General features: G+C 37.1%; 1 protein-coding gene across 8 annotated transcripts in view; it reads left to right on the forward strand.

Moving 5' to 3' along the window:
* LOC104133005 (SLX4 interacting protein) overlaps nt 1–27,062 on the forward strand; it is a 77,401-nt gene that overhangs the window by 48,189 nt on the left and 2,150 nt on the right. For 7 of the 8 annotated variants that reach the window (XM_035901730.1, XM_035901733.1, XM_035901732.1 and 4 more), the window contains 3 exons: nt 10,691–10,768; nt 13,209–13,297; nt 25,870–25,982. In XM_035901730.1, the coding sequence (XP_035757623.1) occupies nt 10,691–10,768; nt 13,209–13,297; nt 25,870–25,982 (280 nt within the window). The remainder of the gene's footprint in view (nt 1–10,690; nt 10,769–13,208; nt 13,298–25,869; nt 25,983–27,062) is intronic. The other variant, XM_035901731.1, reaches the window with a different exon arrangement.

The following is a 27,062-nucleotide window of genomic DNA, read 5'->3' on the forward strand; positions in this document are numbered from 1 at the left end:
ATTAATATCTGCCCGAATTCATTCTGCTTCTTTCTCTTGCTTCCATCTTGTTTCCATCTTTTGTTTGTCTCTTGTTTCCATATGATTTTTTTTCATTTTATAAAAAGAAAAAATATTACAAAAATTACGTGTGTGTGTGTGTGCAAAAAAAAGTGTTTGCATGCACAAACGTTGACAGCTACTATCTTGTATACCTATATAAACTATAAAGGTCTTTCTGTAGCATCCAAATATATCTGCATAGTAATTTTGCTGTTAGTACTTCAGTTTATGCAGACACATATTTATGCAAATTTAGAGTTTATCTTTGGAGTTTTCATTATATAGTTAGGCAAAAAGTCAGTATCCATTAATCGTGTATTTACAAGTGGAATTGTGTGTCCTCGCTCAGTTTATCAAAGCTGGCTAGAAGTTAATAGGCAACTAATCTCTATCAGTTAAAAATGAAGTTTAGGATACTAGTTTGATGTAGATGGTGCAAGTTAGTCAAGATGAACCCACCTTTAATTTCTGATTTGATATTCACTTGAGAATATCAAAGTGACTCATCTAGGCCAATGAACATAGAGCTACCTTTTGTAAGAGCACTTACCATCTGTTTGTCCCAAATGGGAATTCAGCATTTTTGGAATTCACATGGAGTAATTTTGAAAATCTGTCCCTAAGCACTTACTATTTCTTATTTGAGTGCCCGATTCTTTTTTATACCACCTCTTCCTCTTGAAGGTACTCTCTCTTATGTGCTCTGTATAGTTTTTTAAAGCTTCTGTAGTCACTTGGAAGCAGGAGTACAGAGGATAGGGTGTCAGCGTACAGCTTCTTTGGACCTGTTTAAGCACTAGGCATGATTGGAATAGGTAGCAGATAGGTTTGGGGTTTTTTTGAGTGCTCACAGTTTCAGCTAAAATTTTCTGAAGAAGTAAGTTTGACTTTAAATTATCTTCTTCCATGAACATGGCAAACAGGATTTCTGCTAGAAGCATTTTATAGATTCTGTGGTCTGCATTTAATGGATGCTTAAATTCCTTGCACTGAAATGTCTAAAATACCAGAGAAGAAATTTTTTGGTCAGTGTGATAGACCTGACTTTCCTTAGCTGTCTGACCTTTACAAATATGTGTGTGGGATAGCTCAAAGACTGTGCTGCCTGTAATACGCTACAGATAAAGTACAGGAGTCATCCTCTTCTAGTGAAGGCAGTTTAACATAATAAGTGCGTTCTGCTGAAGTAAAGCGTTTGCAAATAACATTTGAATCTGGTCATATCTTTTGTGTTTGGCTAAATATTTAATGTAATATGAATACGCCTTTAGGTTTTATTTTTTTTAGCTTGGGTACGTATGATTGCACTTATCACTTGCTGACATACATAGTGGGTTGCGTTGTTTAGATGCATACCGGGTCTACCTCTCATGCGTTACAAAACCCACATACACTTGCATTCCTGTTGTGCTTGTTGTCCATGTGCAGATAATGCTGTGTCTGTGTGCAGCTGTGGTGGCTGTGTGTTTTGGGAAAAAAACTCTGAAAATCTCTATGTGTTATAGGGGCAGAGATTCTATTTTTTTTAGACCTAAGTAGTCTTGTTGGGCAGTGACAGGAGCCATGAGATTGTTGGTATGTTTTAGCAGGCATGTCAGCATTTACATCAGGACCGTTGTCAGCATGGTTTGAGGGTTTTTCGTCTAACTGCGTGGGAGGGGGAAAATAGCTCGATTTAGTAAAAAACCCCAGAAAACCGAAACCAAACCGTACTATGGAAATACAGGTAATGAAAGTGGATAAAAAGGGAAACATGATTCCTAAGGGGAAAAGAAAGACCGTATCTATTTTTTAAAGAATTAAATAGTTTTGATAGCTGCTTTTGCCTTTTTTTAAAAATTAGTTCAACTGTATATTAAATGAGATTGAAAAAAATAAGAATCTGATTTTTATTTTGAGATGAATGTCAGGTTCCTTTTTCAAAAAAAAAAAAAAGTACTCTTTATTAAATGTTTCTAGAGAGAGCAATATTGTTTTGGTTACAAAGTAGGCAAGAAAGAACAGAGATTTGAAATAAAACCTAAAAGAAATATGATTTCCCTAGAAATGTTTAGAGGAATTTACTTAATTGCAACCAGAAGTTTGACCTGGAAGTGTAACGTTTTGACCTTTTAGCTGTCTGGTTTCCTAAATGTGTTGTTTTTCTCTCTTTAAACTGTGAGAAAATCTGTTTTACACATCCTTAACCCTTGCATTCCCTGAAAGCCTGAATATAAAAGTCCCCAAACTATCACCAGCAGTCCAAGAAAAACAAAAATTGTCATTACATTTTAAGAAAAAAAAAAAATCATTATAGGTATGTGTTGAAGTCTGTTCTATTTTCATTATAACTGGAAGTGATTGTGGGTGTAATTTCATGGTTAAATATGAATAGGAATTTATTTTGTTCTTAAGTTTTATTATCATATGACAAAGGCAGAGAGAAAGTACAGCTTTTTAAATTGCAAACATTTTTGTGGGTTTATTTAAATTTGGAAAATTTTTATAAGTCTTTGCAGAAATCTGTCCAGATAGAGATGGAGGGCCAATTCCTGAAAAAAGTTATGCATACTTTCTTTGCGCAAGTAGTTCAGTAAGAGCAGTTATGTGCATCTGATGCACAGTTGAAGGTACTAATTATGTTGTGTTTATTACACATTGAGTATTTCTATTGACTACAAAGGAACGAGTGGCAGGCCATAAACAAAACTACACCAGCAAAGCTTTGCAGGGCCTGAGTCTTAATTTATTAAAAAGTAAGAAGTAAATATAATAGAACTAAATAAAAGTTTAGTAGTGCAGCAAATAATAAAGACTTTTACCTGAAAAGAGGAGGAAAAAAAGTCTAGTGCAATCTTGCATATGTGTTATGGGCAGAATAGCAGAACCTGATGTATTCCATGAACTTCAAACAGATAAGAGAGATTCTAATGTGGAGCAAATGACATTTATTCTGAGAGAAACATTCTACCTATGAAATATTCACTATACAAATCCATGCAAAACAAAGTTGTTTAAAAGACAAGACTTGCTTTAGAGATGATAGAAAGTGACAGTCTTGTATTTGTTTACAGAGTATCTTTCTCTTTCATTTTAATTAAGATATTTTGTTTTCTTTTTTTTGTGTGTGTGTGCATGCATGTGGCTCATAGGATATGGGCAATGCCTGTTCTTTTCTGTTGTCTTCTCATGGCACAAGACAGGCTTGTGGGTTTTGGTGTTTTGTATAAAAGACCTTAAATTTGGTATTTAATATTGGGAAAGAGGATGTTCTGTGTAATTTTTTTTTTTTTTTTTTTTTTTTTTTTTTTTTGCACTTAGCATCTGTTACACTGATGCCAGAAACTGCAAGATACTGAGCTGTGTAATTCTGGTGGTCACTTAGAACCTCGAGTAAGCTAAGATGAGCAGTCTGTTACAGACCATTTTGCAGTCTCCAGCTCTTTGCACCACAACCAGCACCTGCTTCACTTCTAGAGCTGAGTGGCACTGATCAGATGATCACAATCATGGGTTGTTCTTGGTCTTTTTGGTGGTATCCTCTTTGCATCAGAGCTTGTAAGAGCAGAAAGAGATTGAGACTTATTTGGAAATAGAGCCTTTCAGCGGCTGACTTAATTATGGTCTATTTGCCAGCATTTAAAAAGAGAAAATACAGAAGGCTCCATTGTGGTGACTTTCAACCTATTTGGTATGCTCCAGAATTTCCTTCTGAGTTGTTGTAAACCTAACAAGAGTCTGTTGTGTGAAAAGACAAAAACCTGTGAACCTCTGGCACAGCTTGCTTTATTCAGACAACTGGGTGAAATGCGTGCTGGTTTAAGTCCACACGTGTCTCTTAGAACTCACTTTGTTTTGAAGTGTCCTCTAGATGATAGGGTAGAGGAAAAGAGGAGTCATGACCACCAACATCTACCTCTTAGCTCCACTGGGCTATCCTAACAGGAGTCCCCAAAAAAGCAAGGCAAGAACATTTATTTCTGCCATATATTGTGATCAGTTTTCAATAAACTACCTTTTCATGCGCATGCCATCTTTTTAAAGTTCTGCTGAAAATACCTACTAATAGCTTTTCTTTCTCTCATTCTCTCCCATCATGTTCCCAGTGGCAGGCTGTCAGGCTTTTTTCACCAAGCCCGTAGATTTTAGAGCTATGTGATGCAATACATTCCTGACATTTTTAGTGACCCTTGCCTAGAGACCTTATTATTGGTAGAAGATGAAAGTCTTGTCAGCTGTGGGAGCTACAGGGTTAAAACCTTTTCCTCTCGGGGAAGAAATTTTGCAGAAGTTATTTCCTATTGCCAAGGAAAAAAATAGACCCTGGAGACGCTTGAAGGGTTTGATGGACTTGATTTGAAAATCTTTCAGCATCATAGTGTGGCACCCACGATTATGTTGTTCTAATGAACAATAAGGGGAACCAGTCATGTCTGTTAAATTCTGAAAGGCTCATTTCCACATTTTGGTTGAGTTTTTGTGCTAGAAGAGACTTTGTAGCATTCCTGACATTTAAAATACAAAATCCTCCCTTTACCTATTTCACATCATCAAAAAATTTCATGAAAGCTCGTGGATATCCTCAAGGGAAAAACCAGAGACAGTTAGGCTGAAAGGACATACTTTTTGAAAGAGGCATGTGCTTTAAAGGCCACTGTATGCATTCCCTAGTGCCCTGAAAGTGAAACTTGTCACCATCACGGTGTCTGTGTTTTGTTTTAGCTATAATCTACCTTACTTTTATCACTGTGAGGAATCCAGTGCTGTAAGTGACGTTGCTCTGTTTGGATACAGCTGTGTCTGGCCAGTTTGGGTGAGATGCTGAGCTTGATGTGCAAATGTGGTATCAGACAGTTTTTAACTAAGCTGCTCCTTCATGGTGATACAGCCACTTTGAAGAGACTTTAGATTCTTCTCTGCCGCTGACTTGTCAGACAGCATTTACCACAGGGTTTGTCTTCCAGTTCTCTCTGCCTTTTGGCTGGTAACGACAGATGCATTTCTCTGCCTTTCTCTCAGTTGTTGGGCTCGTTCCAGCAGTTAAAGATGTCCAGGCTTCCTTTGGAATACAGTTTATGTGTTCAAAACAATGAGGGTTCATAAATAGCTTTCAGTTCATGTGTTAAAGCCCATCACATGCAATTAACATGGTCATTGAACCCGAGATCAGCAAAAGGGTGAAATCAAATCTTGTTTCCTATTAGAAAACAGTTGTCTGTGATAATGGTACACAGACCATCAAATATATTGCTCGACGTTTATCTGCTTGAACACATTAGCAGGTGGTGCTAGCTATTACTGCTTGTACATTATGAATGGGTATTGAGAGACTGTATCTTCAGGGCTGTTTTCCAGGACTGGATCAGCCTACCTCTCCATCTCAAGTATTAGTGAGGTGAAGATGGGCTTTTTCCTTCAGAGCTGGTGTGTTCTCAGGACCTCTATCAAGTGCATTTCTCATCTTGCAGCTAGACGGTCTCATACATGCTTTTCTTCTTGGTTCTTTCCTCCAGAATACCCATGACAAGCAGGCTAAGAAATGCCTTATCCTGGATCCAGTTTGGCCAGTATATATATATATATATATATATATATGATTTTTTGGAGTGAATCACACCTATAGCAGAGAAGATTCTGCTAGGCATATCTCATCCTGCCTTGATCAGATTCATTTAAAGGTTAATGTCTGTCTTCCAGTCAGGGACCCTGTTCCATGATAGGAACTAAATCTTCTACCCACATCCTTGATGGGAGAGATCTCTCACCTACTTGTGTAGGCAACTGGCCTGAGTTCAAAAGATTTAGCAGACAGAATAGCAGCACTAATACTAATAAAATTGTGCAAGAGTAAGGAGAGAAAAAAAATCAGTAATCTGTTTTTCTCTATCCTTGGTTTAAGCTGGCTGTAAGGCACCCTAGAAAAAGACAGAGGCAAATTACATCACTGCATTTATTTGCAGGTGTAAGAGTTTGCAAGATCAGACCCTGCAGCAATACTCGCTCAATCCTGCACCCAAGTATTTTTCTTTTTTTTAATCCATACTTTATGTATATAAATTTAATTACCTGAATGTTTTTTCTTGGGTATTAAACATTTTTAAAAAGTTTATGGCCTTTATTTTACACTGATCAGTACACATTTTCCTATATACTTACTTGTGATTATCACTTGAAATAATGACAATTTAAAAAAAAAAAAAAAAATTAAAATCCTTTGGACTGAAGGCAGAATGGATGGAAAGAATGGATGCTATGCCGAGCTGATTAAGCTTAAACCCACTCTTTGGTGTATAAAAATTTGCACTAGGTGAAGATGCTGTTGTCATTAACTGTGAATTTGATTTTGTGTGTGTGTGTGTGTGTGTGCGTGCCTGAGATGATACAGAAATTCTATACCCATTCTGAACACCAGAAAAGGCTCAGGAAGTCTTGACAACTTTTTGTATCTTCTGTCCTGCTTCTGCTGTCCCTGGTCTATCCTAGACTTGGATTTAAACTTACATGCCAGTGTTTGGTTTTGAATCTGTTCTAAATTAGAAATGGCAGCCTACTCTGGGGCACATACTATGAACATGAATGTTTGTTTTGGGGAAGGAAAGCTGCATGATTAACAGTAGGTTTAGAATAAAATGTTCCTTTTTTGTTTTGTTTACAAATGATCAGGAATTTGGATTTGGTGGTAAATAATTTTAAGTGAAGAAATGAGACTGCTAAAAAAGCAGCATAATAATATGTCTGTAGAGCACTTTGAAGATGAAAAGCTCTATATACTGTAAACATTATTACTAGTATAGCTTAATCTGTGTGGAATAATGAATGTAGCATAAGCGAAATGTAGAATATTTTTTTTAATGTACAATATAGTGTTTCAGAAAGTCTAATGCACCTATGTATTTACTTTCACATTGTAACGCAAGAAATCCATCCTCTTATTTTTTTAGTATCTGTGTGTTGCAATGATTTAGTTTGTGGTGTTACTTTCCAAACATCGAGGCAGTCTAATCCAGAACAACCTGTCAGAAATATGAACTGTCTAGGCTGGGAGGAAAAATAGGTGTTCTTTTAAAGATGGTACAAAAATACCATGCAATGAGAAATAGGTGCCTGTCAGATATGGAAATGTTTGGGGTGCAGTTGGTCTTCTTAGGCTTGTACTGTGGCTTTGGAGAAGACTCGACTGAATTTCGTTACAGCGCCATGCAGGTGCCAGATTGTGCTGGGAAGCAAACACCTGCCAGGCCGCTCCAGATAACTCAGCAGCTCAGAGGCATTTTCCCAGGCTCCCAGATGAATGGTCCGTAATAGCCGTGGGAGAGGGCTTCCCACTGCTCCACGCTGTGCCACGGCCTCTGCTTGGCAGCCTTCTGGAAGCGCAAGTCAGGTTGGCTGTGACTCCTTTGGAAAACAAGTGTTGCTGGATAGTCTTACAGTAAAGAGTCAGTGTCTGATACTTCCTTCTGGTGTCGTGGGACTATGAAATATAACAACCAGAGCAAATTATCATTCCCTTAAAAGGCAGCACTCACTGGTGCGTATTTCAGCTGAAACTGAACTGTGGCTTTTCAAGAACCACTTTTATTCAGTCACATTTTGGGTTTCAGGGTCTATTTATTTTGCTGGGTTTGGGGTTTTTTATTTGGTGTGTTTTTTGGCTTTTTTTTTCTTGTTTGTTTTTTGGAACCTGGAGCTGATGATTTAGGTGCCCAGTTTTGAAGTAAGAAAAACAGAACTCCAAATCACTGACAACAATTTTATTTCTGCCTCCCTGTTGGTAATCTGTAAATGGAGCTTTGTTTACATTGCATGATGAAGAGGAAATTGAAGATTGGGCCAACCCTAAGATCTGTGACCCTGACAGATGATTGCTAACCCTAAGATCTGTGAACTTTCTCTCTATGTTACTGGCTGCAAAATACTGTATGTAGCTGGAGATTAAAACTTCTATGATGTCTTTAAAAGGAATTAGTGATGGATCATTTGGTAGCTATCAGTTGGTTCCTCCTTCCAGATAACATGAACAGTAGCTTTTGGTCCTTGCTGAGTATATACTGGCCCTCTTCCCTAGAGCATAATCCACAGCTTGCCCAAAGCCAACGTTAGTATGTGCTAGCATATAAACAGCATTGATGGTGGACAAGTGTGGAATTGAGAACAGACTTAGACCCATGCTGAGTAACTGTGTAGAAAGTTTAAAAAGCTGCAAGTTGTGTGAGGCTGTCGGATAAGAAGGTTTTCTTGTGGGGCTTATTTTTTAGTTTATTTCATGAAGCAGAGTGGTTAATTGGATAACATGTTTCTCTTGAAGGAAGCAGAAAGAGGATATCACAGTTTTTATAGTTCTGCAGTAACTCTGGCAACTTCAAAACTAGGGAAGTTTTGCAAACTCCAGCTGACAGTGGGTTAGATCAGATGTCACATACAAGAAGGTTTCAAAACATTTGATGAGCGTAGCTGTGTGATGCTTTCAGAATATGAGTATCTTGAATATAATGCATCTTTTTCTCACAGTTAGCAATAAGTAACAGCAAATCATCTGTTCAGGCTTTTTTTCAGCAAAGTGATGTAGTAAATAGTCATGGAAACTAAAATTATTTTCTAGTGTTAGTTCTTCTGGGCTGAGCTTATTAGCTCAGGTGCAACTCCCCATAAAGGTTTTCTAAGACTTTCAGACTTGAGCTGACACTGCAAAAATAGTGTAGAGGTGTCTTGATCTCTGATGTAATTATTTATTTTGTTAGATTTGAGGTAGGTGTTATCTTCCAGAGAATGGTAGTTAGCTGAATCAAGGCCTTTAAGAGGAATTTGAAACTTTGTTCAGGCCATTAGTCAATCAAATATGATTAAGCACTTAACCTCTCAGAGAATACCAGGATAGCAAGAAAAATAAACAGATGTACATGTCACTGATTCAATAGAAGAATTTCAGGAATGAAGTATCGTGCTTTTCCCTGTGAAAAGCAAAAGATTCCCACTTTTTCATTTTAAGTTCCTCTCAAGAAAAATACATTTGGAATATCCCAGACAAATGGAGGTAGAAAGACTCTTTTAATATTTATTCTCTGTTTGAAGATCTGCCTGCAAAGTTGTACCTTGAGGAATGTTACTTTTTCAGCATTACAGAGGTCACAGTGGAAGATGCTATTATCACACTAACAACTTATTTGTATACAGGGCAAGTTCTTTGATTTGGCTAACCCTACTAACAACGTTAGAATTGTCGATGCCAAACTGGAAATAGCTAGAAGTAATTTTCTTTAATTGTGCTCGTAAATATACAGTTAATAAATCTGGTGGATTACATCCAATTTTTTCTCTAGCGCTCATCATTTTTAAAGGTTTGTTCAACTTGTCACATCTTGACTTGATTTCTAAAGGGAAGTCAAAATTTAGGTATCTTCCTGAGGGGAAGGAAAAAAGATGGCTGATAAATTTCAAAGGGATTGATTATGATCAATAACTATAGTTCTTAATGAGCAGTGATGCTGAACCACACTTGATGGTGAGCTCCAGGAGATCTTGTACAAGTAGGGCAAGAGTTGTAGACTATGCAGGAGAGGACATGCATTTTGGGAGTTATACTTAGAAACAAGACATGCCTTGGCACTTGCTCAGTAGAGATTGAGACTGGAAGAAACAAGCTTTCCTTACTACTTTTTTAAATGGCTAGATTAGAAGAACAGCCGTAGCACTTAATTTTCTAACTTTTCTGTGGTAATTGCACTGTCTTGGAGCAGCAATAATTTAAGTCTTGCAAAACCACGTCAGAGTTAGGGGGAATACCACTAACCCTCTTTTGCCCATTCATTTTAGTGAGGCGTAGATAGAGACTACAAAGGGGTCACAGATGCTAACTTAGTTCCATTGCAGTGGGAGTTAGGTTGCTAAATACCTTTATGAATCAAGTCCTAACTGATTTACTCAGGGACATTTGGGAATTTAAGTAGAACAAAAGAAAAGCTGATTTCCTTAGCTGTAGTCTAATATTCTCTTTGTCATATCATCATCCTTTCTGTCCTTATGCTCTGACAAGATTTCTGTCATTCTCGGGAATAGAAACTGAAGAAGCCTCTGTGTATGTCACAGGTATCTGCTGGGACAGCCAGGCTAGCTCTGTCTACTTGTGGGTACTAAGGAGTTTAAATGTATGCATTTCTCACTTAATTCAGTGGAATTGTAGATAATTAAGACCTTTCATGTTGTTTGGTTTGGTTTTTTGGCTTGGTTTTTTTTTTTTTGTAGCCAGCATTTTCTATCAGCTTTGAGTATGTCACCTTTCTCTAGAAGGCAGTTAAGTAAGCGGTCATCTTTAGTGTTCTTATAGAATACATATGAAAACATCAGCCTATTGGACTAGTGACCATGACATGAGGCTATTAGGCAGTTGACATCTCTGATCAATGAATTGATTTAAATTTATTTCTGTGGTTGGATACCAGAACTTGGTGGTTAGTAATTTATTTAGATTTTTCATCAGTTTCAGATACTAATTTATTGAGATTTCAGTATGAATAGCTTCTTTTTAAAAATATTCCTTTAAAGGTACATTTTCTTTTCTATTCTTGAGCTGCTGCTACTTTCTCTCAATCCTGCCTTTGCAGATGTGCAACGCTTTGAGACCAGAAAGCCCAAGATACCCTTACACTTATTATCCTTTTGTTTTATGTTGCAGCCAACAGTTTTCACATTACTGCCTACTTTATGAAGAGATGGGTTAATCTCCGTTGTGCTGTAGGGAAACGTTATCGTGGTAAGAAATCAGTTTCTTATAGCATTACTTAGAATTTTGCATTTCTGGGAGAGAAAAAAGGAAACATAAACTAATATTTTGTCAACTTTTGGTCTATTTAATCAAAATTTCTTTCAGAGCCTGGGTTTGTTGGTTTGGTTTTTTTTCCCAGAGGATGTTTCCTTAAAAAAAAAAAAAAAAAAAAAAAAAAAGTGTTTGTTAACATATGATGGATTTTTTTTTTTTGACTTAATTTTAAATTTGTGTATGCCTTGCCCCAGGGTAATCAGCTAAGCCACACCAAATTCTGTGAGTATGATGAGACTCAGCATTTTACTGAGTCTCTGCAGGGTGAATCAACCAGAGGTTGCAGTATGAATCACTTCATTATTGCTCGAGTGTCTTGTGACATCAACTGTACAGTACAAGTGTATGCAAGAAAAGGCTCTCATTCACCTCAGTGCTATAAAATCTTTACATAGGTGATGTCATTGGACCAGATTTTTTTTCATGTTTTCTCAAGCCAGGATGCTCTGTAAGGAAGTGATATCAATCCTGTCCTGCCAACAGCAATAAAAAGGAGCTATAGCAATCGCTGCCCTTTGTGTAGCTTTTTGTATTAAAAAAAGCAAAATAAATCAACTAGGTGCTCTTAAAAATATTGGATACTTGAATGGGTATTTTAAAAGTATTTTTTATTTTTATAGAATTTCATTATGATCATGTATGTTTAAATGTCTCTTCAAACACTAACTAGTTGTTTTCTCAGTCCATATTTGTTGAAGAGTTTGGAGTGTTGATTTTAAATATTTCATCAAACTTGTCCTCCCAGCCTCCTGGAAGAATAGTTCAACTAGAATAGCAGAGCGTCTGCATTGGTATCTCAACATTGGTTTCTGTGTATTAAATGTGAACTTTTTTAAAGTATCAATGAATGCCTAAAGATACTTTCATTTTGTTAGCCAGCAAGTGAGATTGTTGTAACAGTAAAAACGTCTGACTGGAATGAACTTGCCCTGCTAGTGTTGCCAAAAAGAGAGACTCTGATGCTGCAGTCAAAACTTTGCTTGCACATGAAGTTCCTAACAAGAAAGGAACTTCGTTTTGCTGGGTTTCACTCCCAGTAAACAGCAAAATAAGCACATATCCTAAAAGAAGAAATAAACCGATGTTTCCTTTTTGCAAGATACACCTAGTACTTCACAAACAAAAAACAGATATTGAGCCTAAGAGAAGAATCATCTTGCATATTATAATTGGTAATGCTCACTCAATATCTAAAGTAAACTTACCTAAGAGGCTATTTATTGGAACTCTGCATATGCTTTTTCAACCAATGGCAAATGCAAGCTAATCTGTTTCAACATCCCCATCTTTCATTGTAATGACTCTAGAAAAGTCACTACTGGTACACACTGAGGGGTTTGTCAGATACCAATGGAGATACACTGTTGGTGAAGAAGCAGTACCTGGTAGAGAGGCACTAACCTATACGGATGACCTGATCGTCACTGACAAATTGTACACATCGTACCTATACTCAATTTGTTGTGAGGAGACGTTCTACCAAACCAAAAAAATCTATGAGGTCAATCTTGTGTTTTTTTCTGCATGCCTTGTCTCTTTCTTGTCCCAGAAAATAGGGTTTTTGAAGTATGACAACCCTTAAAAAATAGTAACTCTCTTTTAATAAAACCAAACTGAAAAGCAACAACGACAACAACAAAAAAGAGCTGAAAATATGGAGATAGTAATCTGGAAATAATCTGATATGTAAAATAACACAATATCTAGCTATGCTCTTTTCATAGCCTTGCTAGGTAATGAATAAAGTTTTGTCTGGTCTATTCTAATCTGAAAACCCTTAAATTTTTAATCCTTTGTAAATAGAAACTTTGTTGTGTTTATAACAAACCGTGTGATCTTGAGTAAAATATGTCATTTGATAGTAGTTAACCAATTTGTTTAATGACTTCAAAAATCACTGTAGTCAGAGTTTGAAACACTTAGCCTTATGCTGAGTTTTTATGCCAAGTCCTGATTGTATATGTTGTGCTTTATTACAAAATTACAAACATAATTCACAGCTTTTGTGATGAAAAGACTCATCACCAGAATAGTGCAAAAGAAATTATCATTAAGTGGTCTGTCTGTTGGTTCTGTCTGGTATATTTGTCCGGGAGTGCAGGTGGACTAATTTACAGCCATGACTATCCTCTTGGGAACTAAACTTACTCTGATTTATTGAGGTTTTTTTTTTTAATGGCTTGAAAAAGCAAAACAAAAGGAGGGATGGGATGTTGAAGAGAGTAGGTAAGAAACTAGTGGAGTGCATGAAGTCAGTTAGTGTGCAATTTAAAGATTTTGTTTATTAAAAACCCATGTGTATACGTTGTCATTATGTGTGGTTTCAAATATGGTTATAATTTTTGTAATCTTCTTTTCAATTATTTTTGTATAGAGCTACGTGTGTTTCCAGACAAATTTATAGTTTGTGTCAGTAAACTTGAATCTAATGCAACTTCATGGACATACGAAAATGGTGTATTGGTATGTACAAAACTGTTCTATACATTTCCTTTATTTTCTAGTTTATTTTATAGTGGTAAGATGAATCTATAGATGTAGTTATTCACATATTTGTGACTCACCTTGGAACCAGAAAGTCTCCTTAACAGTTGGGCCAGAGTGTTCAAAAAGACATCCTGAAGTGAGTCTGAAGCAGACAAAAATGGGAATTTTTGGAAACTCAGCCTTTTCTGAGCCCTATAAAGCTCAGAGAAGACAACTAAGTATTTAGAAAGCTACGTATTATTTTAGCACCTTGATTTTCATTATCCCTTTATATTTTGTCATTGTAACATTTTACTCTCCAAAATTATAATGGGGCAGTTACTAATGTCCATGTGTTTCTTGTACGTTTTCTTAGCACTTGTTCTGCAAAACAACTCGAATGGATCAGTGCTAGCCCTGCTGGGAAAAAAAATCCCCAAACATTTATGGAGAAAAAGGCACTGGTGTGTAGTTAAATGTCACAAACAATTTTACTTAAATATTTCATCCTGAAGGCTTTATCAGGGTCAAAGGCTTATGAATTTTATGCTGTGGTTAACTGCTGGTTGTCTCAGGAGGGCTCACATTGACCCAGGTGGCCTGCTATGTGGCAGGCAGTCTCTTCTGTGCTCACAGTAAGAGTCAGAATTACAAGCTGAGATCTGTGTATATTTTAGTATATCTTAGATGTATTAAAGTATATATGACCCTTGGAAAAAGAAGTTTTTCTTCTACTCATACAACTTAGTATTTTTTAATATCAAGCAGGGTGGTTTTATTTATTATGCTAAATGCAGAATTTATTGTCTTGATTCCTAGATTGGTAAGTATCCTTAAATGTCAAAGGATCAAGAAAATGTTTTTCTCTCTCTCAGAAAAAAAGATCTAACTGCTTTAGAAGTACATTGCTGTTTTGAAAATTATTACTTTCTCGATATTGTCTTGAAAACTACGTGGATGCTTTAAGCAGAAAATTCTGTCTGCATTTTGACTGAGAAATAATTATATTTTTTTCTTGCTTAAGTATTTCTTATGAGATATCCAATTCCCTCATTTGATATTTTTAATCTTTCCATAAAATAAAAGATGAGAAGTTTTCCTTAGTTTCTTTTGCATGATTCTGTCTAGTAAGGAGAATGCAAATGAAAAGCCTGATGTTACTAACTTTAGCTTGACTATTTCAAAATTTGATCAAGATCTGTGGAAACTCCTTTCTGTTTAAAAAGGGAGTTTAAATACTTTTATGTTTAAAAAAAAAAATCTTTTAATGGGATCGTAACCTAATCAATAATAAAGTTTTGGGAGTTTGATTTATTTACAGATGCAATACGTGTGCACAGAACTGGCGGAATGGTCAGTGTAGTACGTTGATAGGAGAGAGTAAGATAAAGTTATGCCTAAGCCATCTTCTCTGATTTGAAGAGCTAACAAGATGTGAACAGACCCTCAGCAAATGTTCTGGAATATCTTTTTAATTCTTACCACTCTAACTTAAAGGGTCCACTCCAGACTCCTTTGTTGATCCAGAATTTCTACACCACATTAGTACCGAATTTGTCATATACTCCAGTTCAGTACTTTGCCAAAGTGGGGGGAGTGTTTGATTGCCACTGAGAGGTAACTTCAAGTTTTTGGCACTTCAGAAGTAAAGAGTAGGGATCTGCACTTTGTGTGTGTACTTTTCTCTATGCAGTTTAGCAGTGAGTATGCTTGAACTCTAAACTAGACTATGAAAGACCACCCAGAAGACCTTTCCGTTGATATACTCCAGTGTATTCTGTCATGGGCTAAAAATGAGGCATATGTTTTGTTTTCCTCTGTGTGTTGTTTGGGTTTGAATAATTTCATAATGTTGCATGCAAGTTCTTTTAAATGTTTAGTCAGCTCACACCCTTAGTTTTGAGGGCCTATCTATGTTCTATAAAAGTAGTTGACTATATGTTAATGGAGACTTTGTCACTTTTCAGTGTTGCCGACTGTCACTGTGATTGACTTAGTCAAGACTTAACAATTTAAAAAAAAAAAAAAAAAAAAAAAAACCCAGCCTGCTTTTATGCTGGTTTATGGTTTGGGTCAAGCATTCATTCCTGAGCTCTGTCAAGCCAAGTCAGGCTCAATGCCCTGCTTTCCCATTACTTGGAACCAGTTTTGTGTCAGCCTGATACAGATTTCTTTCACTCGCTGTAACTCTCTTTTCTTACCTATCTTCTGCACTTTATTCTTTACCTTTTGACTGCCTTTTAAGGGCTATTCTCTGTATCTTTAAAATAGACTGTGCTTAAACCAAGAGTTTCAAGGGATGTGGCCACATAGGAAATTCAATTCTTATGTCCTGCTTCTTAAGAATGATCATAATTAGATTGCTTTTCAGATATTCACAAGAACAAACCTTAGCATCAATTGCTGAGAGAAGGAATATGAAGCCTTCTGTGATGCATTTTGTAAGACCAAGGAAAAGGTGGATTAGGCAGTTTCTGTCAAATTAGCTATAAGCATAAACTAATAAAAGATTTGAGAGCGCTTCTAAGGAGTAGAGCTGAAATAAAATAGAAGACAATCAATTGATATGTAATTTTCTATTTTCTAGAATCTATTTAGAAACGGGTATTTCTGTGGTCATATCTAAAAATTGGGCTGCAGGCAGTAATAAACATTTTGGAAGAAGGGAAATCTCTATTAAGTTATTGAAAATATATAAGCAAATTGGAAGTCTCAAGGAAAAGATGGAAGAATAGCCTGGCTGATTAACGCTAAGCTTAAACATAAAACCATTCTTTCCTGTTTTGCCAAACTGTGTTTGTAATCTTGAATAGTTTTATCTTGAAAGAGAAGACAGTTTTGGGAACATGGCAAAAGAGGAAACCCAGGGAAATACATAGGAGCTCTGGAGAGATTAGTCATCTTTGTCAATGACGACATTTTCTTGATGATTATTATGTAGAGCGCTAAAATGGAAAATTGGAAATAGGTTATCTGAAGAAACAGTGGAAATGGAAATGGGTGGAAGGCTTATTGGAGGCTTGTGAGCATTTGAAAATGTGCTAACAATGGAGCATTCATTGATAACCACTTTGGCTTTATTCTAGAATCTATGGAAAAAAAAAAAGCATGAAGGGAGGTTAAGCTAATGATGATATTAAAGTGGAAATTTGAAATTACTGTTCATGTGAAATCAGAAAAGAAAGTGGGGAGTAGGAGATCCTGTCTTGATTAAAAAGTTCTCAGGGTTTCCACTGAGCCTTGTTAAGTTACAGAAAATATTATATAAAAATAAAAATTCTTTTCCAAACAGCATATTATTCTTAAAAAAAACAGCCAAACAAAAAAACCCACATAGGTACACAAGGAGAAGAAAAGTGCTAAAGATGTGCCCAGTGCTTTTTAAATCCTCAACAGAGAAATAAAAGCAGACTATTTCACCTTCTTCATATATGTCTGATTTTATAAATTGTATCATTGTAACATACCCCAGGTGCATTAGAGAATTATCTATCTTAAAACTCCTAAGAGCATAAATGACATGATTTGCTTGGATTTTGATTATGCTGGGAAGAGGCTTCTGGTTCTTTCATGAAAATATGTACACTTCACTGTAATTAACAGGAGACTTTCAACATTAGATTATATGCTGCTGGAGGTGTGTCTATAGGAAGGTAGAATGAAAACTTTTTTCAGATAGCAGCAATTTGTAAAGATTAGTAGAAGACTTTATGTGGAATTTAGTTATCTTAAATACCTTAAAGACTGTTAGACTGAATTAGTTCATTGACTTAATCCAGCAGGAAACTATTGTGAAGTTTCTCTGTTTTTTACTGGAGGATTAGTTTTCTGTCATGTCAATTCACTGAATCAACTCGTCCTGTATCTACACAGTTGCCAATTGTGACAAAAAAATGTTGCAGGAGCACGCAGCCAGGATTTGGATGAAGAGAGCAGGACCCACCCCTTGAGGTAGCAGCTGATAGTTACCCTGCTTTGGAAGTGACATCCAAACCACACATTAATGTTACATTTGTTGTCATACTTGTCTTGTTGATGGGCTTCGATTTCATTATCCTTTTTTAAATTTCATAAAATCTATTTTTCATGTGTTTTCAGATAATATGCTTAATTCTTTTCGGTCATTGTGGGAAACTTAGCTAGAGGAAAACAGTATTAAGCTGCAGTTTGGTAACTGTATGAACAAGGTTCACTACTTTTTTCAAAAAAGTAGGGAGGGGAAACTGCAGACTAATGAACTCTACCCAAACACCACATAGTGGAACAGGTAAAGAATTGCTTTTCTCTTGGTGAGTTTTCACTTTTAACACTTCAAGCTTCTGTCACTTTTTCTACTCATCCTTCATACTCTGCTGAAGCTGATGCAAGACTGATGATACTGAAGCATGCAGTCTCTCCTGCCTTCTCTTCTCTTCTCTTACCTGCGTATTCTTGTCCTCAGCGTCTGTCAGTACTGGTGTGTGTGGGGAGCTGGGTTAATTCCTTGATCCCCCTGAAAACAAGGGGAGGGGTTTGTTGTCTGCATGGTTAGCTTTCAGCTGGATCACTTTGATCAGGCTCTCACTGCGTGGCTGCTATCAACGCTGGTGTTGATACAGAGGCTTGGCAGGACCTTGTGTTGGGTAAGGGTGAAACTTCGCTTTCAATGTTAGGATAGCTTTAAATTAGCTAGAATCACGGGACTGCGCTCTCTGAGAAACTACATCACAAAGTAATGATACTAGTGTCTTTGACTTGGTCGTAAAGAAGCAAGCTACAGCAGTTTTACAGTATTCTCTTTTGTCCCAGCTGTCTGCCTCTTCTCCTTGGAGATTTTACCACTCCTACAAGCAGAGTTTGCCAAAAGGGCTGTGTGCCTGCATCTCATCTTGCTGCGTATCACAGTCTTGTGGATTCATGCAAACCAAACTTTCCCGGTTTCTAAGCTAGCGCATTGAGTTGTGAGTGGGAGCAGCTGGGGCATGTGTGTGTGTTTCCTTCTGCCAACCCTGCAGTGGGGTAGAAACCTCCTGCAGAAGGGAAGGGAGGATACCTGAGAGCGGTAATGCTGTGAATTGCCTCAGTGAGATTTGTCTGAACTTGTCTTAGTTTCTTCTTATAGCTTACAAACTGACTGATTTATTTTCTGCATGGCCAAAGTCTAATAGCTGTCTGCTGTTTGCTATATTAATGATCCAGAGAAGTGGACAAATGATGAAATGAAAGCTGACACAATTATTTCAATTAGTCAAGGCTGTGGAGAATTTCAGAGAAACCTCACAGAGATGGGTAGAGGGGCATTAGGACCTTTAAATGAAAATCATCTGTTGATAAATGCACAGTATTTATCTGAAAAGAGCAATTACAGTGTTCATGCATACTGCTGGGTGAATTAACTGTATGATCTCTGGAAAAAGGCCAAGGTATTGCTACAAGAAACTGATTTGAAAATCTTTGTCCATGGCATTATTTATCTGAAAAGCAGACAGATTATTAGAGTATATATGGAATGAAATAAAAAGTAATACTTACTGGCTTTAAGAAAAATAATTTAAGTAAGTTGAATATATCTTCAATAAATATTATGTACCTCCCATTGTGCAAAAATCCAGATGAAGGGTAGCAGAAATTCAAAAGGTCCTGTAACTCCAGTATAAATGGTTAAGCACATAAAATTATTTCCATATGAAGCAATCTTCAAAAAGTAGGGACAAATTGAGTAATCTTTTACTGATTTTGGTAGTTGCTTCTTACATGAGTGCTCCAGTTGATTTAAATGTAACTATTTAGCAGCGTTCACAAGATCTCATTTGTCAAGATATTATCATCTGTCATCATCCTTTCACCTCCCTCATTTTCCTCTCCCCTCTCACTCTCTCGCTGTCACAGCTTACACTGGTGGTTAATGCAGATTTGAGCTAAGATTCTGCACTTTGCATTGAATGATGTTCTTTCCCCTCTTGAGAGGACGGGCACCTCCAGCAAAGGTGCAGGGTGGAAGGCTGGCAGTTATAATGTTTAAAGCTACAGTGAGCAAAAGGTTTTATTTAACTGCTGTGCATCTGTGAGATTTTGATGACTTTAGGACTTAAAAAGGTTTAAATTACTTCAGTTTCTGATAATAATTCTCTATATTCCTGTTGGACAAAGAATAGTTGATGGATTTTTTTTAATCGTTTTAAAGAGCAATCTGTTCCTCAGCCTTCAGCAGAAATCTGTTACGTCTAATAGGAATTTCATAACTTGACTGAACAGTAAGCTGAAATATATGATGGTAAAGTTCATGGAAGGATTTTTGAACAATTTGTAATGATTTGAAATTATTTGGAGGGACAGATCCCCAGCGTGAGCTCAGAAGTCTTGGGGGCTTTGAGGGTGGTGGTGGGTAGTGTTTGTTTTGGAAACCAAGCAACAACATTGACTAAATTGTTGAACAGTAATTATCTCCTGGGCTGTGCAGTCCTGCCTGTTTTACATATTTTGCTTCTGTATAACCAGCAAGATCAAGAGCGTTAGTTATTCTTTCCAAGATCTCCTACAGTTGTTAAACTCTATTGTAACTGTATAAAGAGAACAGTTGTGTTTTAAAATTGATGTATTCTTTTCCAGATTTTTTTCTGTAAGAATTGAATTTTTAAGAGTATGAATCGTGATGTTGTATACATCATGAACTCTAAGTAGTATTCTGTTACGTCGTATAACCTATGCTATATCTGGAAGCATAAATAAGGATAAATAAAAAGTTTACTTTGGTATTACTGGTAGGTGTTTAGACATCTGTACTGGTTGTCTCTGATACTCATTTAGATTTGGTAGGCAGATAGAGGATCCTCATGTCAGGCTGTTAAAAGCTGTAGTGCAGGATTACAGGAGTGCCTCGCTTTTTCAGATACTCATGTGACAATTGAGTAGTAGATTCCTTCCCTCATGGTTTGTAAGATGGGGAATGGGGTCGAGCTCCACATAAAATTGCTATCTTCTTATTTTTTAAAAATGTCTTCAAAGTATAAAACATGTATATCTTGCATGCATGTCCTCTTTCATAACTTCTGGAGGCAGGAACCTTAAAACTGATGGGAAGGGCTAACTAAAGGTGCATGCTTTTAAGACGTGGGTATTCTTATATAAAAATTCAGCATTAGTATGCTTTACATTTTTCTTCAGTGTCATCGAGAGAAGTTATTTTGGTTGAAAAGCTATTTTCTTTTGCTCCATTTCTTATCAGTGGACACTTTCTCTAAAGATAGAATCTGAGTCTTGTAGCATCAGTATATAAAATCAGAATGATTAATAGCTCAATTACTTAACATTCATTTTAATGCTTTTTGCCTTCAAGCAAATACACACAGCATGTATCACGTGCTTCTCAGTATGTAAATAAATCGTTTGTTGAAGGAGCACCTTCTGTGGCTTTAGGAAGTGTTATGTATGTTCTTGCTATCTGTGTTACAGATGTGTATCAATTTTTAAAAAGCCCCCCCTGCAACTTTAGGGGTTTTGTCATATCACATCTTGTTTTATGCCATTTACAGTTTATTAGGAATTTTTCTATTTTCTGTTATCTAGCAAGCATTCAAATGCAAATCTAGAGAACTCTGCATTTCCTACATTCAGAATAGTCTGGGTTTCCTGCTATGTGTAAAACATGATTACAATCCAAATAAGCGACTTGAAAAGCAAAAAGGCATTTCCCTCATAGAAGTCGTGTGCTTTAAGCTAATCTGATGATGCTTGGGGGACCTTTGGAGCATTTGGAATTGCCAGGATGTATGTATTAAGTGAGAAACCTGAGTTTACACCTTGTATTTTGAGAAAGTGGATTCTGTATCACAGGGGCTTGTAACAGATCGGGCCAACTCTTGGACAAAATAGTACAGATGATAGGGACTCTTGACAAGCAAAAACTTTCACAGTTAAGATCCATGGTGTCGAATCAAAATGAATTTTGGTAGTAAATAATGAAGACTGTACTGATCCAGGAGTTAGATTTTCCTTTCTGTACTAGGCCATGGGTAGCTTATACAGTTCCGGTCCTCACTGAAGAGATGCAGTTTTCTATGGTTGTTTCTCCAATTTCAATCTTGAAAATAATGTATTTTTAAAAACCACCAGCATTCCTTAAACATACCCATTTTGTGTGAAAAATCAGTACTGCTGTGTGTAACATGGAACGATCCTTAATGTTTTTTACTGGAACTTACGGACATATAGAGGACAGTCCATTTCAAAATGTAGAGCAAAATTCTGCAAGTCCAATCAAACTGTATTTCAGGTTGACAATAATATCTATTTCTGTACTTGAAAACTTCTATGAATGTCTTATGATGTGGTAGGAGTTCATAAGTAGAATTGCTAGGACAGATGCATCACTACCTTGGAAACGCTGGAAAACTTGCATCATGAAATTATGGGAAGCTTTCCTTCATGTGGGATGGGAGAGGGCAGAAGACTAGACCCAAAGTCCTGTCTCTGTTGATTTTCTATCAGTTAGATTATAGTGTCTGAGTGTCTTCACTGACAAGCCTCCTCACTTTCTTTAGGAGCCCTTTTCTGTTTATCAGATTGGAAAGAGTCCTCTCTGATCCGCCAGTCCTCTATTAGAACACTTCTGAAAAGGTTATCTTAGATGGTTGAGCTCATGATACTGCTTAGAGTGATGTTAAGAGAAGTCATGCAATTGCAAGTTCACATAAAGCTCCCCTAAATAAGTGTTTCTGTCTGATTCGTTTTACTAATTTTCATTTTATTTGTGTGCGTGTGTCTAGGATAATACTTTATTTCATTGCTTCATCTACATTGTTATATTCAGAGCCCCCTCCCATACTCTGATAGTAAATTTTATTTATTGGACCCACTGATGTTTTCTGTTAAGTGTTTTTGATGAGCAAGTTGAGCCACATTGATAAATGCAATTCAGAAACAATGTGTGGTTTTAATTGGTTTGGGTGGCTTTTTTTTTTTGTTAACCAGACATGAAATTTAATTATCCCTTAGTGTTACTTTATTGGTATGTAAGTATGTGGAACTGTTACCCTGAGCATAGCAAGAGACAACTAAAAAGTATGAAACCAAATGAGAGGTGGGAAAGGGAGCAGAATTTTGCGCTTTGGAAACTTTTCTTTCAGCCCAGTATCCCAAACCCTGGACTGAAAAAAAAAATTAATATGTGTATGAGTATTGTTTGTCAGGCTGAAAAGGCCAAACCTTTCACTCTTCTCCAGGACAACTAGTTGTAAGGATTCTTTGAAAGTGCACATCCATGAGTAGTTCTTTTAGAGGTATTTAATGGTGTATTGCTGAATTCAGCTGTCCTGGAGAGAGCTGCAGATGGCAGTCACTGCTTTTACATTTTCGAGGGTTTCTTTTTCATTTTGAGTGAGATAGCAAGTTGAGTAAGATAGTAAAAGAATGATTCTTCAATTTGATAAGCCTTAAAGCAAGTATGTTGTGTGCCTAACAGTCATGTTTCTCTGTATGTCTTAATAGAGGGTTTTTATTCCCAGACATCTCTTTGGATAAGTATTAGGAATTTGAAAATCAGGTTTTGAGAGGCCAGTATTATGAGCAGGTAGGGTGGTAAGACTTTGTAAGCTTCATTTCTGGTGGCCCTTTTTTGCTGAGTTTTAGTGACAAAAAGGAGTGAGCTTGCCCTAGGATTTTAAGAGCACATATTTCTAATAGAACTTGGCAGTTCAAGGGCTAAAGAAGCATTTTAATCTTTTGTGCCCACCCAGTCTCTATACAAATGTAAATATGTCTGTCTTTAACAATTTGCCAAGAAATGTGGTTTTAATTTGTTAGCAGCAATCCCACTCCCTGCAGCTCTTTCAGAGTCAAGTCACAAGTCTGGCGGTGCTTTGACGTTTTTCTCTGTCATGGTGTCATTGTTTATATGATGTCTGTTTCTGCTGTCCTCCTTTTTATGCCTGGAATATTTTTCTTTAATTATTTCACTGCCTAAAAGGAATTTGGGATTACTAGACAGGATGAGAGCAGATTAGCTTTTTTTCTTTCTTTAACAAGTCCTGAAGTTCCCATAGGAAATAAATAGTATTCCCAAAACAGACAGTGTTTTTTATTTTTTTTTAATTAACTGAAATTATTAAGTCTAATAAAGAAAATAAAGGAAGTATCACCAATAATGGCTGAGTGTCTTAGTAGTATATGGAGTGCCCATTGTTGTTATTTATGACTCTCTTTGCCTTCTATTGTGGACTTACTCCAGCCTTAGGGAGTTTACATCACTCCTAATAGCAAAAGGCTCTCTGGTTCCCACAGAGTCTTTCAAAGACTGACTCATATGCCTTATGTTAATTGTTCAGCTCTCAAAATACAGCACTTACAGGGTGTGGTTCCAAGGGGAAAATCTACTGTACTTAGAGGGCATGTTCAGAAGTGTTTCACATATAAATCATTTTGATTTTTAATTTTTTTAATGCCTTAACCCTTTTCTGTCACTACTTTGTGATAAGTTATTTGAAAACAAAATAAAAGGTTGACGATGGCGTAGTGAGGGAATGCGTTAGGCCCTTCAACTCTGGACCATTAACTCCTGTCTGACTCAACTCACAAGTGACAGGGCTTCGTCATCTCTGCCTCTCTCCAGGGTCTGCTCTTCACACCCTGGCATGACGGTATACTCCAGGCAACGATCGTGAACGATTCATAATCAGACGCAAGTTAGAACTGAGGTTTATCACTTATCCGCAGTAGTGAGTGCGTGTGGACAGGAACTGTCCCCAGCCCTCCTGGATTTTGTACAAAGTGCTGCTTTCCACCCATTGTTTACCACATCTTCCAGAACTGCTGTAGCAGACTGGTGATCCTGTCCCAGTGTGCCGTGTTGATGTCCTCAGCTGAGGACTGAAGAAGATTTAATAGAATTAGCCTTACCATAATGCAGAATAAGGAAAGTTCAAATGCTTCTGCTTGTGCTTCTCTTCTCTGGCGAAGCAAGAGTGCTCTCCAGCTGCTTTGGTGCAGAATTATTGTGCAAGATCCTTCAGTCTGAGTTGTGTGAATGTTACTGGAAATCAGAATAGTTTCTACAGACTTTGCAGTTAAGAGTCTGTGTCTTCTCTTACAATTAGCAAAGCCCTTGAGTATCTTAATAAATATTCTCTTTAATCATTTACAAAATATGAAAACATATTTAGTCAAATTAGGGGAGTCCATACCTCTAACAGAAAAGAAGCAGCAATTAATCCCTCAGATTAAACTAGTTAGGCTTGATTTCTGAGGTTGAAATCACATTGCACGTATGTCTCGTGTTTTCTGCCTGCTGTAAACACACGTGTTGCACCATTAGTGGCTAGAACTTCATGCATCTGTCAATAGACACAAAAATGTTTGCGTAAGTTGCTTCTGAAAGGAAGGCTCAAAACAGCTGTAATTTTTTAACTGTCGAAATGGCTTTATTTCTTTGCCTGACTACCCTCTTTCTGCTTACAAAACAGGAAGTTGTTTTCACTGGCTCATTCTTCTGGAAAGAGCAGTGAGGTTTTACCCTCTCTCCTTTAAAGTAGAAATAAAAATAAAAATGGGCAGGGCTTAATCCCCTATAAGTGACAGGTTCCTGATCATGTACACGCTTTGGCCTTGTGCCTCTGCAGGCTTTCTCTACTTTCTTACGTTCTTTTGCACCTCCAGCATCCTGGCTTCCCAGTGCGGAGCAAGAAACAGTATAAATAAGCACTCCTTACATTCGATGAGCCCCGACCAGAAGTTGCATCATGCAGGCTGATGAAGAAAAATGTTGTCAAAGAAAAGGAGATGCACAAAGCCTCTTCTCTTCTTGACTTTGCCACATTTTTTTCTCTCCTCTCCATGGCCTCAGAGATAATACTTTTTTGGAGTATGTGGTAGTTAATAGTGAAGTCAGCAAATGGCCCTTCTCTCATTGAGATTGTTTCACTGTGAAAGGAAATGCTCACAGCTTGAAGAAAAAGAGCATTTTCCTTCCCTCCCTCTCGCCCCAATCTTGTATTATATAAAACCATGGTGCTGCTGTTAGCTGAGACCAGAAAGAATTCCCCTGTTGTCCTGTAGTAGCCAACCACTACAAGCTGCAAGCGTTTGAATGTTAGTATTAAAAGTTTTAACCCTTGCCTTCTTAAATGAGCAAATAACACTCTGTATATTTTTTTGTAAGTATGGAAAATTATGGGAATTCTTCTGAGAATAAGTGTATAGACCACTGCGCCAGTCAGTCTCTTCAGAAAAAAAACTGACAAACATGCTCCTGTCTGCAAGAGAGATTCCTGGCATTTGTCACAGTTTGAGCCACAAAGATGTCAAATATTTGCCAACAGTTTCCTCAGAGGGTTTGGAAAGCTGCATCCTTTATGTTACAGTCTTGTTTGTTTGCAGTATATTTCAGTATATGAAATATGTTCATTGGGAGTCTGAAAGGGGAGGGAACTGACTAGACTCCCAAATATTAAAAGATTAAAAATAAATCTATTTCTCTTAGACTGCTCAGATCAAAATAATAAAAAACATCTGTAAAGCTTAGTATTAGCAATGGAGTTCTTCTGTTGAATAATCATAGCTTGACGTGTCATGTTTTAAACCTGTATTTTCTTTTGCAGCAGAAAGAAGAACTTTCCAATGGGACATCTGAATACTTTACTGAATCTGCTGAGAACAAGAATCTTAGGATTAGTCTGAATGAACAAATAAAGCAAGACATCTTGAAAGAAATGTATGTCACTATTCTTTCTCAGGTGTTAACTTTATAATCTGGTAAAATTGGGGTAAATAGAATCTAGCCTACGTAACAAAATTTCAAATAATATAACCTCCTTTACAAAAGAGTATTTTAAATTACTAAGAGGCTACTGCTCTAGTAGGAATAAGCACATTACTGTTGTTGTTTTGTACAGCAAGAAAGAAGCTATTACAACCCACATAGCTATCTCACATAGTGCTAGGCAGAATCAAAACAGGGTGTTTTTTCCTTGAATGAAGCTCTGAGCCAAAATAAATATGTGATGTTTGAATCTGGTGAAAAATGTTTTGCAAATACATTTTTTTTATTCATTTTGAGAGTCTGCAATGTAGCATGATGTTAGTCTGGATCTTTGGTCACAAAGACCGTCTCTCGTGTGGAGGATGGGGAGGGTTAGTGGGACAGCTAAACACTTTACTGGTCCTCTGCTGCACCAGGGTGCTGTTCCTACTTGTGCCAGCTGCCAGTAGCCCTAACTCAACTGTGGAATCAGGGATTTGCTGTGAACACTGGCAACTTTTCTTTTTACCCATGTTGCCTCATCTGTGTTGTCTTTAGAAATTATGTTAGATTTGGAGGTATACCAGCTCTACCTATTTAGGAAGAGCCCTCTTTCTGAAGAGTTAGATATGGCAACCTGGGAACAGCAGAGCAGCAGAAAGTGGTCTCAGCATGGGATGATCTATAGTTAACATATTTAGATTCAAAATCTTACATGGGCAGCTTCCAGTACTTGTGCATAGAGTTCATCTTACAGCCTATGTGAGACCTAGAGCTGTAGGTAACACGCTGCTGAGGAGCGTTTATGTACTGACACTCCATCAGGTCCCTTGTGATCCCCTTTTCCTGTCGAATTCCTTTTAGAGTATCATCTACTTCCATTGCCGAAGTCCTTCCCAGATGAATGGGCTTGATACTAGATGAATAGTGGTTAACTTTAAAGCAATGCTTTGAAATGTCCTGGGAAAAATTCCAGAGGAACATTCTAAAATAGAGATTAGAAACTCTCACACAGAGAGGCGCATGCTGCCTCTCCCTGCCTTGCCCCCCTCT

This window comes from Egretta garzetta, unplaced genomic scaffold (genome assembly GCF_000687185.1).
Source record: "Egretta garzetta isolate BGI_Z169 unplaced genomic scaffold, ASM68718v1 scaffold419, whole genome shotgun sequence".
NCBI classification, from domain to species: Eukaryota; Metazoa; Chordata; class Aves; order Pelecaniformes; family Ardeidae; genus Egretta; species Egretta garzetta.